Below are 19,916 nucleotides of genomic sequence, written 5' to 3'. Positions count from 1 at the left end.
CATTGTGACAGGAACCGTATGTAGATCTCTCCCGAGAGACATAGCCAGAACACAGCAAATATATAGGTGAATGCCAGCAGCAAACCAGTGAACTGAGAATAGGATCCCCGTTGAAGGAATCTTAGAAAGGACGGAAAGAGCTTGACTGGCTTGAGACCCCATATGAACAACAATGCCATCCAACCAGAGCTTCTAGGGACAAAGCCACTACCCAAAGAATATATATGGACTGACCTTGGGCTCCAACCTAATAGGTAGCAATGAATAGCCTAGTAAGAGCACCGGTGGAAGCAGAAGCCCTTTGTCCTGCCAAGACTGAACCCCCGGTGAACGTGATTGTTTGGGAGAGGGCAGTAATGGGGGAAGGATGTGGAGGTGAACACCATGGAGAAGTGGAGAGGGAGGGGCTACGGGGATGTTGACCCAGAAACCAGGAAAGGGAATAACAATTGAAACGCAAATAAGAAATACCCAATTTACTAAAGATGAAAAAAAATTAAACCTAAAATGATCCTGATATAAAAGTTCCAGAAAATCTGAGAAACTATGAAAATACACCAGTGGAAGGGGAAGCCCTTGGTCCTGCTGATACCGAAACCCCAGTGAACATGATTGTTGGGGGGAGGGAGGTAATGGGGTAGGATGGGGAGGGGAACACCCATATAAAAGGGGAGGGGGAGGGATGAGGGCGATGTTGGCTGAGAAACCGGGAAAGGGAATAGCAATCGAAATGTAAATAAGAAATACCCAAGTTAATAAAGAAAAATAGAAAAAAAAGAAGAAGAGGAATGATAGGGATAGAAAGAGAAGTTTCCTAGCACCAAGTCCCACAATCTTTTCAACAAAATTGTAAAATGAAATTCCCCCAACCTAAAGAAAGAAATGTCTATAAACACACAATATGCTTACAGAAAATCAATTAGATTGGAACAAAAAGATTCTTTGCACCGTATAATAATCAAAACACCAAATCTGTAGAATGAAGAAAGAATATTAAAAGGGACAAGGAAAAAGCCCAAGTAACATACAAAGGCACCTATAAGAATTACACCAGAATTCTCAAAATAGACTTTAAAATCATTATGAGCCTGGACAGATGTCTTGCAGTCTCTAAAAGACCATAAATGCCATTCCAGACTATTACACACAGCAAAAGTTTCAATCATAATAATGGAGAAAACATTATATTACAAAACTAAATTTAAATGCTATTCATGCACAAATTCAGCCCTACAGAACATACCAGAATACCTTCCTGTTTTCCTGTCAATAAGCCCCCATTCCTTCCCCTCCTCTCCCCCGTTTGGATATTCTCCCTATATATCCCTCTTATTCCCCCCTACATATTCCACTTCAGTGTGTAGTGTATTAGTTTGGTTCACATAGCGCTGTTGAGCTCAACTCGTGCTAACACAACTATTGAAATAAATTCATACATGAAGTGCTTGTGAGACTCTGACAGCATCTTGCTACTTCCATGGCCAGTTGGTGAGTGTTGTGGTTTCTTCAGGATTGAACTACAGCTGCTGGTTTGTGCCTGGTGTCTGCCTATCTAGAATACTGGTCTGCAGCTGCTGAGTCCTATTTGGTGTTTGCTATGGGAATGAACTGCTGAGAAAGAAGATCAAGCTCACCCCAAAAGAACTATTGCTCAGCAGGCCCACTTCATGCATATCCTATAACGTTTCTCTTCCTCTACTTCTGCTAGCTGGTGGGCTAGAGGAAAGGTTGAACCCCTATTAAAAGTAGGTTGCAAAACATTTATGCCTACAAACTCCTCTTCATTTAAAACTCTTGAAGAGCTCAGAGACACAAAGTGCATACAAAAACATAATAAAAGCAATACGTAGTAAGCTAATAGTCAACATAAAATTAAATGGAGAGAAACTTTAAGTGATTCGCTAAAATTGGGGACATTACAAGCCTGTACATTCTTTATGTATCTATTCAATGTAGCACTTGAAGGTTTAGCTAGAGAATAAGACAAATAAATATATCAAGATTATACAAATTGAAAAGGAAGGAGGATTAGTATTCACATGTACTATGATAGTATACATAAATGGCCAGAAAAATTTTATCAGAGAACTAAAATACCTAATAAACACCTTCAGCTGAGTGGCTAAACAAAAATATCTAAAAATGTCAATACTCTCATTTATACAATCAATTAATAAGCTGAGAATGAAATTACAGAAACAGTACCGTATGCAACAGCCACAAATAATATAAAATATCTTGGTGTATTTACAACCAAGCAAGTGAAAGATGTGTATGACAAGAACTTCACGTCCACAAGATAGAAATTGAGCAGGATATCAGAAGATGAAAAGATTTCTCATGCTCATGCATTGGTAGGATTAACATAGTAAAAATGGCCATAAAACCAAAAAGTAATCTACAAATTAATGAAATTTGCATAAAAATTACAATACAATTCTTTAAATACCTTAAAATGCCAATTCTCAATGTCATATGGCAAAACAGAAAACCCAAGATAGATAAAACAATCCTGTATAATAAAAGATCTGGAGATATCACCATCTGATCTCAAGCCTTACAGATTAAAGCTGTAGTGTTTCAAGAGAAACAGTAAAATAAACAACATGGTATTGGCATAAAAACAGACAGTTTGACCAATGTAATAGAACTGACGACCTAGAAATAAACCCATATGTCTATGGACACTTGGTTTTTTGAGAAAGCAGCCAAATATGTACTAGGGAAAAAAGAAGGCATCTTCAACAAATGTTGGATTAATACTATATCTGCATGTAGAATAATTAGATTCATATTGATTACCCTGCACAGAATTCAAGCACAAGTGAGTCAAGGACCTCAACATAAATCAAGTTGTACTAAATCTAAGAGAAGAGAAATGTGTCTTGAACATATTGGCAAGAGAGACAACTTCCTGAACAGATCACCAATAGCTCAGGCACTAAGATCAAGAACTCTTCTGTTACAGCAAAGGATGCTGCCAGTAGAACAAAATGTCAGCCTACAGAATGGGAGAAAAACTTTTATCAGTCCTACATCTGACAGAGGGCTGATATTCAAAAATATATGAAGAACTCAAGAGAGTGAACAGCAAACTAAATCAACCAATTTAAAATGGGGTACAGAAACTAGGTAGAATATTCTCAACAGGCTAATGTCTAAACCCAAGGAGCACTATGAAATGCACAACATCCTTAGTGATGAGAAAAATGCAAATCAGAGCAACTCAGATTCAATCATATAGATGTCAGAATGGCCAATTTTAAAATCTCAAGTGATAGCTCAGGCTGGTGAGGATGTAGAGCAAAGAGAATACTACTACATTGCTGGTGGAATTGCAAACTTGTACAGCCACTTTTGAAATCATTTCAGCAGCTTCTCAGAAACTGGAGAAAAATTCTACCTGAAGACTTAGCTATGCCATTACAGGGAATATACACAAAAGATTCTCCACCATGCCACAAGGACACTTTTTCAACTATGTTCATAGAAGCTTTATTTGCAATAGCCAGAGACCGGAAGCAATTTAGATGTACCTCAACTGAAGAATGAGTAAAGAAAATGTAGTACCTTTACGTAATGGAATACTATTTTGCTATTAAAATTAGGGATGTCATAATTTGCAGACAAATGGGTGAAACTAGAAAAGACCATTCTTAATGAGGCACTCCAGATGTGGAAAGCACCCATGGTATGAACTCACTTATAAGCCAACAAATACAAAATAGCCATGATAGAATCCATAGACACAAAAAAGCTAAGCAACAAGGAAACCTAAGGGGAGGGGTGTGCTTGAATCTCACTGAGAATGGGAAATACCATAGAGATGGATGGATTGAGGGAACTTGGTAGGAGACAGGGAGGGGAGGGTAACAGGAGGAATCAACTAAAGGGAGAAGAGAGGTAGAGAAGGTAGTGAGGAGAGGGAGCTGGTATTTGTAGTGAGGTGTAGGGGCAGCTCTGGAAGGAGCAAAAACCTAGGAGAAAGGGAACTCCACAAGTCTGTGAGCAAGAGCCTAGCCAAGGCTTTCAACAATAGTGGATATGGAACATGAAGTAGCTACTCCCTGTAACCAGTGAAGACTTCCAATGGAGGAATGGCGGCACCAACCCAGTCACAAAACCTCCAACCCACAACTTGTCCTGCCTACATGATGTGCAGAGATAAACTTGGAGCAAAATATGAGGGAATGGCCAACCAATGATTGTTACAACTTGGGTCCCATGTCTTGAGAGAGAGCCCACCCATAACAATATTAAGGATATTCTGGTATATTTATGGACAGGAGCCTAACATAACTGTCATCTGAGAGGATTCACCCAGCAGCTGATTGGTAGAAAGAGAAGCAGAGACCCTTAGTCTAGCATTAGCTAGAGTTCAGGGGATCTTGTGGAAAAGAGCAAGAAAGGATTGAAGGAGCCAAGGAGGTCAAGAGCACCAGCAACTAAAAAACATAAATGGAACAGACCTAGGAGTCCTACACATATGTAACAGATGTGCAGCTTTGTCTTCATGTGGGTCTCCTACAACTGCTTCGCGGTCTGTCTCTGACTCTCTTGCTTGCTTCTGAATTCCTTTCCTCTAACTCGGCTGTCTTGTCTAGACTTAAGAATAAAAGATGTGGGCCCGCAGCAGCTCTTTGCTCCCAGACCCGGTGAGAGAGAGACCCAACCGCCTGGTCAGGTGGGCACTCCTGAGGCTGCAGAGCGGAAGAGACCACCAACACTGCTCACCCCTGCCCACATCCCTGGCCCAAGAGGAAACTGTATAAGGCCTCTGGGCTCCCGTGGGGGAGGGCCCAGGAGCGGCAGGACCCCTGTGCCTAAGACACCACCAGAACCAGAAGGAAACAGACCGGATAAACAGTTCTCTGCACCCAAATCCCGTGGGAGGGAGAGCTGAACCTTCAGAGAGGCAGACAAGCCTGGGAAACCAGAAGAGACTGCTCTCTACACACACATTTCGGACGCCAGAGGAAAAAGCCAAAGACCATCTGGAACCCTGGTGCACTGAAGCTCCCGGAAACGGCGGCACAGGTCTTCCTGGTTGCTGCCGCTGCAGAGAGCCCCTGGACAGCACCCCACGAGCAAACCTGAGCCTCGGGACCACAGGTAAGACCAAATTTTCTGCTGCAAGAAAGCTGCCTGGTGAACTCAAGACACAGGCCCACAGGAACAGCTGAAGACCTGTAGAGAGGAAAAACTACACGCCCGAAAGCAGAACACTCTGTCCCCATAACTGACTGAAAGAGAGGAAAACAGGTCTACAGCACTCCTGACACACAGGCTTATAGGACAGTCTAGCCACTGTCAGAAACAGCAGAACAAAGTAACACTAGAGATAATCTGATGGCGAGAGGCAAGCGCAGGAACCCAAGCAACAGAAACCAAGACTACATGCCATCATCCGAGCCCAATTCTCCCACCAAAACAAACATGGAATATCCAAACACACCAGAAAAGCAAGATCTAGTTTCAAAATCATATTTGATCATGATGCTGGAGGACTTCAGGAAAGACCTGAACACACTTAGGGAAGCACAGGAAAACATTAATAAACAAGTAAAAGCCTACAGAGAGGAATCGCAAAAATCCCTGAAAGAATTCCAGGAAAACACAATCAAACAGTTGAAGGAATTAAAAATGGAAATAGAAGCAATCAAGAAAGAACACATGGAAACAACCCTGGATATAGAAAACCAAAAGAAGAGACAAGGAGCTGTAGATACAAGCTTCACCAACAGAATACAAGAGATGGAAGAGAGAATCTCAGGAGCAGAAGATTCCATAGAAATCATTGACTCAACTGTCAAAGATAATGTAAAGCGGAAAAAGCTACTGGTCCAAAACATACAGGAAATCCAGGACTCAATGAGAAGATCAAACCTAAGGATAATAGGTATAGAAGAGAGTGAAGACTCCCAGCTCAAAGGACCAGTAAATATCTTCAACAAAATCATAGAAGAAAACTTCCCTAACCTAAAAAAAGAGATACCCATAGACATACAGGAAGCCTACAGAACTCCAAATAGATTGGACCAGAAAAGAAACACCTCCCGTCACATAATTGTCAAAACACCAAACGCACAAAATAAAGAAAGAATATTAAAAGCAGTAAGGGAAAAAGGTCAAGTAACATATAAAGGGAGACCTATCAGAATCACACCAGACTTCTCGCCAGAAACTATGAAGGCCAGAAGATCCTGGACTGATGTTATACAGACCCTAAGAGAACACAAATGGCAGCCCAGGTTACTGTATCCAGCAAAACTCTCAATTAACATTGATGGAGAAACCAAGATATTCCATGACAAAACCAAATTTACACAATATCTTTCTACAAATCCAGCACTACAAAGGATAATAAATGGTAAAGCCCAACATAAGGAGGCAAGCTATACCCTAGAAGAAGCAAGAAACTAATCGTCTTGGCAACAAAACAAAGAGAATGAAAGCACACAAACATAACCTCACATCAAATATGAATATAACGGGAAGCAATAATCACTATTCCTTAATATCTCTCAATATCAATGGCCTCAACTCCCCAATAAAAAGACATAGATTAACAAACTGGATACGCAACGAGGACCCTGCATTCTGCTGCCTACAGGAAACACACCTCAGAGACAAAGACAGACACTACCTCAGAGTGAAAGGCTGGAAAACAACTTTCCAAGCAAATGGTCAGAAGAAGCAAGCTGGAGTAGCCATTCTAATATCAAATAAAATCAATTTCCAACTAAAAGTCATCAAAAAAGATAAGGAAGGACACTTCATATTCATCAAAGGAAAAATCCACCAAGATGAACTCTCAATCCTAAATATCTATGCCCCAAATACAAGGGCACCTACATATGTAAAAGAAACCTTACTAAAGCTCAAAACACACATTGCACCTCACACAATAATAGTGGGAGATTTCAACACCCCACTCTCATCAATGGACAGATCATGGAAACAGAAATTAAACAGTGATGTCGACAGACTAAGAGAAGTCATGAGCCAAATGGACTTAACGGATATTTATAGAACATTCTATCCTAAAGCAAAAGGATATACCTTCTTCTCAGCTCCTCATGGTACTTTCTCCAAAATTGACCATATAATTGGTCAAAAAACGGGCCTCAACAGGTACAGAAAGATAGAAATAATCCCATGCGTGCTATCGGACCACCACGGCCTAAAACTGGTCTTCAATAACAATAAGGGAAGAATGCCCACATATACGTGGAAATTGAACAATGCTCTACTCAATGATAACCTGGTCAAGGAAGAAATAAAGAAAGAAATTAAAAACTTTTTAGAATTTAATGAAAATGAAGATACAACATACTCAAACTTATGGGACACAATGAAAGCTGTGCTAAGAGGAAAACTCATAGCGCTGAGTGCCTGCAGAAAGAAACAGGAAAGAGCATATGTCAGCAGCTTGACAGCACACCTAAAAGCTCTAGAACAAAAAGAAGCAAATACACCCAGGAGGAGTAGAAGGCAGGAAATAATCAAACTCAGAGCTGAAATCAACCAAGTAGAAACAAAAAGGACCATAGAAAGAATCAACAGAACCAAAAGTTGGTTCTTTGAGAAAATCAACAAGATAGATAAACCCTTAGCCAGACTAACGAGAGGACACAGAGAGTGTGTCCAAATTAACAAAATCAGAAATGAAAAGGGAGACATAACTACAGATTCGGAGGAAATTCAAAAAATCATCAGATCTTACTATAAAAACCTATATTCAACAAAATTTGAAAATCTTCAGGAAATGGACAATTTCCTAGACAGATATCAGGTATCGAAGTTAAATCAGGAACAGATAAACCAGTTAAACAACCCCATAACTCCTAAGGAAATAGAAGCAGTCATTAAAGGTCTCCCAACCAAAAAGAGCCCAGGTCCAGACGGGTTTAGTGCAGAATTCTATCAAACCTTCATAGAAGACCTCATACCAATATTATCCAAACTATTCCACAAAATTGAAACAGATGGAGCCCTACCGAATTCCTTCTATGAAGCCACAATTACTCTTATACCTAAACCACACAAAGACACAACAAAGAAAGAGAACTTCAGACCAATTTCCCTTATGAATATCGACGCAAAAATACTCAATAAAATTCTGGCAAACCGAATTCAAGAGCACATCAAAACAATCATCCACCATGATCAAGTAGGCTTCATCCCAGGCATGCAGGGATGGTTTAATATACGGAAAACCATCAACGTGATCCATTATATAAACAAACTGAAAGAACAGAACCACATGATCATTTCATTAGATGCTGAGAAAGCATTTGACAAAATTCAACACCCCTTCATGATAAAAGTCCTGGAAATAATAGGAATTCAAGGCCCATACCTAAACATAGTAAAAGCCATATACAGCAAACCAGTTGCTAACATTAAACTAAATGGAGAGAAACTTGAAGCAATCCCACTAAAATCAGGGACTAGACAAGGCTGCCCACTCTCTCCCTACTTATTCAATATAGTTCTTGAAGTTCTAGCCAGAGCAATCAGACAACAAAAGGAGATCAAAGGGATACAGATCGGAAAAGAAGAGGTCAAAATATCACTATTTGCAGATGACATGATAGTATATTTAAGTGATCCCAAAAGTTCCACCAGAGAACTACTAAAGCTGATAAACAACTTCAGCAAAGTGGCTGGGTATAAAATTAACTCAAATAAATCAGTTGCCTTCCTCTATACAAAAGAGAAACAAGCCGAGAAAGAAATTAGGGAAACGACACCCTTCATAATAGACCCAAATAATATAAAGTACCTCGGTGTGACTTTAACCAAGCAAGTAAAAGATCTGTACAATAAGAACATCAAGACACTGAGGAAAGAAATTGAAGAAGACCTCAGAAGATGGAAAGATCTCCCATGCTCATGGATTGGCAGGATTAATATGGTAAAAATGGCCATTTTACCAAAAGCAATCTACAGATTCAATGCAATCCCCATCAAAATACCAATCCAATTCTTCAAAGAGTTAGACAGAACAATTTGCAAATTCATCTGGAATAACAAAAAACCTAGGATAGCTAAAGCTATCCTCAACAATAAAAGGACTTCAGGGGGAATCACTATCCCTGAACTCAAGCAGTATTACAGAGCAATAGTGATAAAAACTGCATGGTATTGGTACAGAGACAGACAGATAGACCAATGGAATAGAATTGAAGACCCAGAAATGAACCCACACACCTATGGTCACTTGATTTTTGACAAAGGAGCCAAAACCATCCAATGGAAAAAAGATAGTATTTTCAGCAAATGGTGCTGGTTCAACTGGAGGGCAACATGTAGAAGAATGCAGATCGATCCATCCTTATCACCCTGTACAAAGCTTAAGTCCAAGTGGATCAAGGACCTCCACATCAAACCAGACACACTCAAACTAATAGAAGAAAAACTAGGGAAGCATCTGGAACACATGGGCACTGGAAAAAATTTCCTGAACAAAACACCAATGGCTTATGCTCTAAGATCAAGAATCGACAAATGGGATCTCATAAAACTGCAAAGCTTCTGTAAGGCAAAGGACACTGTGGTTAGGACAAAACGGCAACCAACAGATTGGGAAAAGATCTTTACCAATCCTACAACAGATAGAGGCCTTATTTCCAAAATATACAAAGAACTCAAGAAGTTAGACCGCAGGGAAACAAATAACCCTATTAAAAAATGGGGTTCAGAGCTAAACAAAGAATTCACAGCTGAGGAATGCCGAATGGCTGAGAAACACCTAAAGAAATGTTCAACATCTTTAGTCATAAGGGAAATGCAAATCAAAACAACCCTGAGATTTCACCTCACACCAGTGAGAATGGCTAAGATCAAAAACTCAGGTGACAGCAGATGCTGGCGAGGATGTGGAGAAAGAGGAACACTCCTCCATTGTTGGTGGGATTGCAGACTGGTAAAACCATTCTGGAAATCAGTCTGGAGGTTCCTCAGAAAATTGGACATTGAACTACCTGATGATCCAGCTATACCTCTCTTGGGCATATACCCAAAAGATGCCTCAACATATAAAAGAGACACGTGCTCCACTATGTTCATCGCAGCCTTATTTATAATAGCCAGAAGCTGGAAAGAACCCAGATGCCCTTCAACAGAGGAATGGATACAGAAAATGTGGTACATCTACACAATGGAATATTACTCAGCTATCAAAAACAACGAGTTTATGAAATTCGTAGGCAAATGGTTGGAACTGGAAAATTTCATCCTGAGTGAGCTAACCCAATCACAGAAAGACATACATGGTATGCACTCATTGATAAGTGGCTATTAGCCCAAATGCTTGAATTACCCTAGATCCCTAGAACAAACGAAACTCAAGACGGATGATCAAAATGTGAATGCTTCACTCCTTCTTTAAATGAGGAAAAAGAATACCCTTGGCAGGGAAGGGAGAGGCAAAGATTAAAACAGAGACTGAAGGAACACCCATTTAGAGCCTGCCCCACATGTGGCCCATACATATACAGCCACCCAATTAGACAAGATGGATGAAGCAAAGAAGTGCAGACCGACAGGAGCCGGATGTAGATCGCTCCTGAGAGACACAGCCAGAATACAGCAAATATAGAGGCAAATGCCAGCAGCAAACCACTGAACTGAGAATAGGTCCCCTATTGAAGGAATCAGAGAAAGAACTGGAAGAGCTTGAAGGGGCTCGAGACCCCAAAAGTACAACAATGCCAAGCAACCAGAGCTTCCAGGGACTAAGCCACTACCTAAAGACTATACATGGACTGACCCTGGACTCTGACCCCATAGGTAGCAATGAATATCCTAGTAAGAGCACCAGTGGAAGGGGAAGCCCTGGGTCCTGCTAAGACTGAACCCACAGTGAACTAGTCTATGGGGGGAGGGCGGCAATGGGGGGAGGGTTGGGAGGGGAACACCCATAAGGAAGGGGAGGGGGGAGGGGGATGTTTGCCCGGAAACCGGGAAAGGGAATAACACTCGAAATGTATATAAGAAATACTCAAGTTAATAAAAAAAAATCTTAAAAAAAAAAAGAATAAAAGATGTGCTTAGTACTACTACAACTTGATAGGCTCAGGCAGATTGATATGTGTGGGAATTTTCTCCTTCTCTGAGTAGAAAGAAGAGGGAGATAGGAAGAGGAAGGCATTGGGAGGACACTAGGGAGAGAAGTTTAGTCAGGAGTAATGTAAATTAATTAATGAAAAAAAGTTACAGAAAGAAAATGACATGAGTTTGAAAGCCCTATACTGGATATGCTAGAGAGTTAGGGAAGACCAAGTGTTATTATTCTTCTAAAGGAACAAACATATAAAATGACTCCTAATAACACTGTGCCATACAAGAGGTCAGTGCCTCGCATAATCATCATCAGAGAAACTTCTTCCAGTGGATTGGACCACAAAGACCTATTATTGGACTATGTTTAAGGGTGAGAAAATTTGGAACGCACAGTTCTAAATAGGATATCTTCATCAAATCCCTTCCACCAGGGTTTGGGGATCTTTGTGCAAGAGGAGGTAGAGCAGTATCTCCAGACAAATTAGAACTGATGAACATAAGATATCCCAGAGTCTTTGTCAGCATGAACAGGGATCGAATAGGTTCAAGCCAAGCAGAATTTCAGTGCTGAGAGGGAAACCTGGCCAAGATGCTATCTCCAACTGCTATCTGTAGTTTCACATAATGGAGTCTCATTGTGTATATTAACCACAATTAATGATAGCCCCAATGTCAAGTTGTACATTGACAATAGTATTGTTGTAGACCTTTGCCTTCTATTGCTTTGTTTGAGCATTTATTTTGTCTCCTTAGTCTTTGTGTATGTACTGTGGTTTCTGGATTTGATTTCGTTCTTGTGTGCTTTTTTTGCATATGGGAGTTTCTTGTAATTTTTCTTTTTAAAAAAAATCTGTTTTATCCCATTTGTTTGGTCTTCTAATGGAATTTTTTTTCTTTCAGTGTGTTTTGATTATGGCTTTCCCTTGTCCAGCTCTCACTAATTCCTGTCCCTTTCTTCTCCCATCTGAATATCCCCTTTCTGTCTTCATTAGTAAACAAAATGTGTCTAAGGAATAATAATACTGATGAATAATGATAGAAAATTAAATAAAAGGAAACAAAAATTTAAAATAACACAAACAGAAGAAAAAAGCCAAATATAAAGCACATGAAACGACCTCCCTCCCCACAGACACACACACTGACACTCATCCGTACATGATGGCACACAGGATTCTAATAAAAACACAAAAAACCCATATGGTAGCATTAACAAAATGTCCTGACACAACATTAAGAGACAATGAACTTCCAAAGATGCCACTGAGTAATTTTTGTTGGCTTTCTACTGCTTGGCATGCACAGACATTCCTTTTCACCTGATGGGTGTCTAGCAAGGTGAGATGAGCTGCCTGAGGCATTGGCATGACTTTTGTAGCAGTAGGCTGCAATAGCCAAGAGGGACAGAGTCAAAGCAAGCATGAGGAGACAGTTGCCAGAGTACATGTGCCAAGAAGACATATGGTGGAGCAGATGGAAGAGAATCAACCGTGGAGGAGATTCCACTCGTTCATGTTAGGATACCAGCACTCCAGTCCAATAATAAACAACAAACAAGAATCAGTAACAGTAGCTCAGTCCAGCAGAAACTGCAAAGCTCCACCAAATCAGCAGATAAGGCAAGAATCAAATACCATGTGAAATTCTTCGTTGTTTTCCTCTCTATGAAATGGAGACCAGCAAAGATCAGTGAAGACCAGTGAAGACCAGCAAAGACCAGTGAAGACAAGTGACATATTGACTCAGATATACTACTTTGTACCTTGGAGTACAGATATACTCCAAAGAGTTTAACATGAAAGGTGACCCAAATTCCTTCTTGCATGCATGCTAAAGAATTGAAATGGGAAATACAGTGGATTCTAAGCTAGAGAACATAAGAGTGTAAACTGTACAATCAAACATGACCTGTTCATTGGTGAAAGTGAGGCACTGAATTCTCCCACTTTACATATGTTGGTTCCCTTGTGTTTGAAACATAGATGTTAAGAATTGACATACCATTTTTGTGGACTTTTTTCCTTTGATAACTGTCCCCTTCTCTTTCGGTTAATTTTGGTTTGAAGTCTCTTTTTATTGTTATATTTCCCTTCATAATAATGTTACAGATTTACATTTAATAAAGGAAGCCTAATTATTCACAGGCTAGCCTATTCAAGGTTACATAAATTACAACAATTTTTTTCCTTCTGAAAACATTTGAGGTCTGGAATCATCATTAAACCTATTTTCCAGAGATTTGTGACGGCCAAAGACATTTTCAACATTTGCTGACATTCCACAAGTCTTTCTTGTGAAGTATCAGCATTAGCTGTTCCCATGCCTGTGCCCACAAATTCGTTTTGTCTCCCCATGAGCTTAACTCAAACCCCAACATTCTAAGTTTGAGTATGTTGTGTATTCATTTTCATTACAATCAGGAAACTCCTTAATTTCTTTCTTTTTGACTCATTGCTTCATTCAGTTGATAGTTTTCAGTTTCTGTGAGTTTGGAAGTTCTCTGTTTTTTTTTTTCTTTTTTCTGTTATTGTTGATATTTAGGTAGGTAGGACGTAGGATATAAGAGTTTATTTCCATTTTTACCATTTATTGAGACTTGCTATAAGACTGAGAATGTCTTTTTGGAGAAAGTGTCATGAGGTCTTGAAATGAAAATGTATTATTTTCAGTTTGGGTGGAATGCTCTGCAGATATCTGTTAGGATCATTTGGTTCATAACATATTTTAGTATTTTTATGTTTAGTTTTTGCCTAGATGACCAGTTCATTGGTGAAAGTAAGACATTGAATTCTCCTACTTTACAACTCTTGGTGCCCTTGTTTTTGAAACATAGATGTTAAGAATTGACATACCAATTTTGTGGATATTTGTCCTTTGATAACTGTCCCATGCTCTTTTGATTATTTTTGGTTTGAAGTCTCTTTTTTTTAGATATCAAAATTGCCACACCACTTTGATTTTTCAGGTTCATTTACTCTAAATATTTTTTTCAACCCTTTACCCCCAGGTAATGTCTATCCTTGATGCTAAATTCTGTGTCCTGTATGCAGCAGAAGGACAAATCTTGTTTTTGAGGACATTCTCTTTTTTTTTAATTTATATTAATATTGAGAGACCTCACTGACCAATGATTGTTAATTACTGTTATTGTTATTGGTGGTGGTGGTGGTGGTGGTGGTGGTGGTTGTGGTGTGTGTGTGTGTGTGTGTCTCTGTGTGTGTGTGTCTCTGTGTGTGTGTGTGTGTGTGTGTGTGTGTCTGTGTATGTGCATGTGCATGTGCATGTGCACATGAGTGCTCTGTGCTCTTCCTTACTCTTGGTTTTGTTGGTGCAAAATTATTTACTTTCTATGTTTTCTTGTATGGAGTTACCCTCTTTGGTTTGTATTTTTTCTTTTAGCACCTTTTCAAGGGCAGGGTTTGTGGATGTAGATAGTTTAAGTTTGACTTTATCAGGGAATGTCTTATTTTTTCCATTTATGCTGATTGAAAGTTTGGTGGGTACTGTAGTCTGAGCTGTGATCTCTTAGAGTCTGCAACACATCTTTCCGTGACCTTTAGGTATTTAGAATCTCCTCTGAGAAGTCAGTGAAATTCCAATATTTGGGCCTTTTATGTTACTAGATCTTTTGTCTCTCCAGATTCCAATATTGTTTTTTTGTTCTGTATGCTTAGTGTTTTGATTATTATGTGGTAAGGGCATTCTCTTTTGGTTTTCTGCACAAGAATATAGTGTATAAGGTACATATTGTAATTTTATAGACATCTCTTTCTTTAGGCTAGGAAAATTTTCTTTTATGGTTTTTGAGCTTTGATTCTTTTCCTTCCTCTACTCTTATTTTTGTATGTTTGGTCTCTTCATATTTTTCCAGGTTTCCTGGCTTTCAATATACATGCTACCCTGTATATAGCCACAGAAACTAAGTAAATGGAAAGTGACTAGGGGGGAGATGCAGACATTATCCTGCACAATTAGATCAGTAGTTTACGCAGCACTTATGAACAAAGTTTCTTCTTGCAGGATATTGGAACAGAGACATACAATTTGACAATCTGCAGAGAGTAAGATACCTTAGGGTACTAAATCCTAGATGGGATTTCTCCATTGAATTCCTATATCATCTATGGTGAAGGGAAGACCAAAAAAATTCTGAGATCTGAAGAGAACAGATGACTTCGAGGAAACAGTGTCTTCCAGAGACAACATAATGATACACATATGAATTCACAGAGTCTGTGGCAGCATGCACAGGATCAGATTAGGTTCAAACCAGTCAGTGTCCCAGCACTGAGAAGGAGAAGCAGATACAGTATCCTACCCCTAACCAAGAAGCTATCTATAATTGATACTTGCTTGCAAAGGAAAAAGTAGTTTTCTTTGATAGAGTCTCATTGGATATATTAGTCACAGTTCAGGCAAGGCTGAGCATTACATGTCCAGCAGAAAAGGAACTCAATGGTGGATAGTTTTGTGGGTTTTACTCTCATATGACTTTTCTTATTTTTTAACTTATTTGTCTTTTGCCTAAACACTTTGGGTTTCTTTTTATTTATTTCATGTATACTTCCTATCTTCTTTTTTTGGAAGAGAGATGGAAAGTAAAGTTAAGTACTTGGATAAGCAGTATATTGGATAGGATCCTCAAAGATTCACTGCAGGGGAAAAGCATGATCAGAATATAATGTATGGAAAACATTTCCTGAATAAATAAAAAACAAAAATAACTTGAAATATACTTTTTTCTATGTGAGTAGTAGGTAGTTAAGAAGCAAAAATCCAGTATAAATTTTATTGTTTCAAAGGTAATTTTAATTTTTGAGAAATTGTATAGCTTAAATTATATAAAACATATCATCTAATATTTTATATATTTATATTATATTTAGCATCTCATTACTATTTAATAATTAAAGACAAAACTTAAATGTCAGTGTATAAAACTGCAAAAACTGACATGCAAAAGAAAACATCAAGAAAATGGGTAATATAAAAAAGTATGTTAAAATTTTTCCTCCAAAATATTTTGATCATGAATCTTTCATTTTCTAACACCACTTAGATCTCCATCAACTTAGCACTCACTCAATTCCATCCCTCTTCTTTCTGTTTAAAAAACAAGAAAACAAAACAGAAAACAAATATGCAATACACACACACACACACACACACACAAATACACACATACACACACACTAGCAAAAGACCAATATGATAATAAGGGCCCAAAGAATGAAATATGTATAAAAATTAATTTTTAAAAAACCTATCTATGTAGCACTGAGTTTCCTGGGTTTAGGGCCTGCCCTGAAGTGGGTCTCCACTGGAAGAAACTATTTTTTTCTTTATGAGAGTGTGTCTATTGCAGATAGCTTCTTGGGTTAGGGGTAGTGCAAGCAAGATGAATTTTATTAAATGTAGTTCAAAGTGTCACCATTATACCCAACTCACCTCTGTAATTTCGGTGGGCCATTCTATTATGTCCTCAGATAAAGATAATTGTTGACCTACTGGACCATAAGGGGAAAATTGTCCAACTTTCACCTTAAGATGAAGACCTTCAGGAAAGTTCCAGTAGTTGAGAATATCATACTCTGCATTCAATTTCATTGTCTCATCCAAACTAACTTGTTCTCCAACGGGATTAGTAAAATGAATATTCTTCAGAAAAGGGTGCAGCTAAAAAGGATAGATTATGCATTACCTTATGATTAAGTTAGTACCAGAGTGAAGACAATTAACCCAAGAGTTAGTGAAAGTCTCTTATTATGTATATCTTTGAAGCATAAGGCAAATTTAAAACAGGTATAAAAAACATAGGACAAATGGCAGCATATATATTACTAATTGTGTAATATTTCTGAAAATGTCAGTCCAACAGACAGTTCGGAATCATCCACAAAATACTTAGTAAACGAATGAAAGTCAGGTAATTGTCAGTTTGTCTAAGAAAAGTTAGCCCATCCATTTATTTTCAGAATTAATTTGTGTTGGTTTCCTGTCTGTTGCTTTGATGAAAAGCTTACAGGTTTCAGTCCTGAAATCTGTGGAAAGTCAAAAGAAGAAATCAAGGCAGGAGCCTGGAGGGAGGAAATAAAGCAGAGACTATGGAGGAATGTGCTTCTTGACTTGCTTCCATGGCTTACTCAGCTTTCATTCTTATGCAACTCAGGACAGCTTGATTAGGGATGGCACTGTCCACAGTGGGCTGGCCTCTTCAACATATCATCAATCGTTAATCAAGAAAATTCCCCCACAGACTTGCCCACAGGCCAGTCTGATAGATGCAATTATTTAGTTGTGTTACCCCTTCCAAGGTAACTCTCACTTGTGTCAAATTGAAAAAACTAGCCAATCTATTGCTCGGAGTAAAAAGAGGCCTCAAATACCTAAAATGGTGATAGATGAAATTCTTTAAGTGTCATGAGTAGGCTTAACATCACTTAGACACATCAGTAAGTTTTCTTACAGGGATGTAGTTCAGTTGGTAGAGTCGCCTAGCATTAGTGAAATCCTGGGTTTGATCCCAGCTATGCATAGACTGGGCATAGTTGTATGTGTCTCCTCTCTCAGCACTCAGAATGTAGAGGCAGGAGGATCAGAATTTTGTTGTGGATTTTGGCTGCATAGTAAATTTGAAACCAGGAAATCTACCTTAAATCTTACTGCAAAGGCACTTACTCTATTTCAAAACATTTACGAAATGATATCAGCATAGATGTCCATAAACTGACAAATGGATAATTAAAATGTGGTACATTTACAAAATGGACACTTATGCATCTGTAAAGAAAAATGGAATTTTGGTAATTTTATGAAAATGGATGTAACTGGAAAACAGCATGCTGAATGAAGCAATGTAGGACCAGAAAGACCAAGGTAATGTGTTCTTTGTCATTTGTAGATGATAACTTTGAATGGTTAGATTTGTAAACTTACTCTGGGATTTTTATAGGGACCAGGTAGTTAGAATGGGCTTATGAGAGAAGGAAGAGGCAAAAGGTGCTGAGGAGGACATAATAGAACACTTAAGGAATGGAAGAGCATTGTAGGTAGAAAAGGATAACCCAGAATAGGAGTGGAGAATAGAGAAGAGGATTGGGAGAAAATTTAACTAACCAAGTATGAAAAAGGCCTATGAAAATCTATTGGTTTTTTTGTCTAGTAAAATTATAATTAAAAAACTCATTTGGAATTGAGGCATCTTGATTATTGGATATTTTTTCTCTGTGAAACCAAAGCTTATGAAGCAAACACCAATGACTTATGCTCTAAGATCCAGAATCGACAATGGGATCTCATAAATCTGCAAGCTTCTGTAACGCAAAGGAAACTCTTGTTAGGACAAAATGAAAACAACCAGATTGGGAAAAGATCTTTACCAATCCTAAAACTGATAGAGGAATTATATCCAAAATATACAAAGAACTCAAGAAGTTAGACTGCAGGAAGACAAATAACCCTATTAAAAGATGGGGTTCAGAGCTACACAAAGAATTCACATTCTTTGAGGAATGCTGAATGGCTGAGAAACACTTAAAGAAATGTTCAATGTCTTTAGTCATAAGGGAAATGCAGGTCAAAACAATCCTGAGATTTCACATCATGGCTAAGATAAAAAACTCAGGTGACAGCAAATGCTGGAGAGGATGTGGAGAAAGAGGAACACTCCAACATTGTTGGTGGGAGTGCAGACTGGTACAACCATTCGGGAAATCATTCTGGAAGTTCCTCAGAAAATTGGACATTGAACTACGTGAGGACCCAGTTATACCTCTCTTAAGCATAAACCCAAAAGATGCCCCAACATATAACAAAGACACATGCTCCACTATGTTCATAGCAGCCTAATTTATAATAGCCAGAGGCTGGAAAGAACCCAGTTGCTCTTCAACAGAAGAATGGATACAGAAAATGTGATACATCTACACAATGGAATATTACTCAGCTATCAAAAACAATGACTTTATGAAATTCATAGGGAAATGGATAGAACTGGAAAATATCATCATGAGTGAGGTAACCCAATCACAGAAAAAAAACACATGGCATGCATTCATTGATAAGTTGTTTTAGCCCAAATACTTGAATTACCCTAGATGCATAGAACACATGATACTCAAGAAGGATGACCAAAATGTGAACGCTTCACTCCTCCTTTAAAAGGGGAACAAGAATACTCTTGGCAGGGTATAGGGTTTAGAACAGAGGCAGAAGGAACACCCATTTAGAGCCTGCCCCACATGTGCCCCATACATATACAGCCACCAAACTAGATAAGATGGATGAAGGAAAGAAGTGCAGGCTGATAGGAACCGGATGCAGATCTCTCCTGAGAGACACACGCAGAATACAACAAACACATAGGCAAATCCAGCATCAAACCACTGAACTGAGAACGGGATCCCCATGGAAGGAATTGTAGAAAGGACTGAAAGAGCTTGAAGGGTCTTGAGACCTCATATGAACAACAATGCCAACCAACCAGAGCATCCAGGGACTAAGCCACTACTCAAAGACTATACATGGACTGACCCTGGGCTCCAATCTCATAGGTAGCAATGAATAGCCTAGTAAGAGCACCAGTAGAAGGGGAAGCCCTTGGTCCTGCCAAGACTGAACCCCCAGTGATCGTGATTGTTTTGGGGGAGGGTGGTAATGGGGGGAGGGTGGGGAGGGGGACACCCAAACACAGGTCAAGAGGTTGTATAAAGGAAAAACAGTAACAACTGGGCAAGAGGTCAATCCTATGACATTTTGGGGTAAAATTCCACTTGCCTCTGCCTTCATCCTAAAACCTTGCCCAAGGTTTTTAAAAAGAAACAAACCGATTTTTTCAGTGGGTGAAA

The 19,916-nt window shown here is 38.9% G+C and overlaps 1 protein-coding gene across 1 annotated transcript in view; it reads right to left on the bottom strand.

The window, feature by feature from the left end:
* Positions 1–19,916, bottom strand: part of Vom2r58 (vomeronasal 2 receptor, 58) — a 112,819-nt gene that overhangs the window by 42,601 nt on the left and 50,302 nt on the right. Inside the window, 1 exon segment of the mRNA NM_001099479.1 lies at positions 16,519–16,746. Within this exon segment, the coding sequence (NP_001092949.1) occupies positions 16,519–16,746 (228 nt within the window).

Source organism: Rattus norvegicus, chromosome 12, assembly GCF_021556685.1.
Source record: "Rattus norvegicus strain SHRSP/BbbUtx chromosome 12, alternate assembly SHRSP_T2T, whole genome shotgun sequence".
NCBI lineage: Eukaryota > Metazoa > Chordata > Mammalia > Rodentia > Muridae > Rattus > Rattus norvegicus.
Note: the sequence above shows the minus strand (reverse complement) of the source record. Positions and strands in the feature narration are given on the sequence as shown.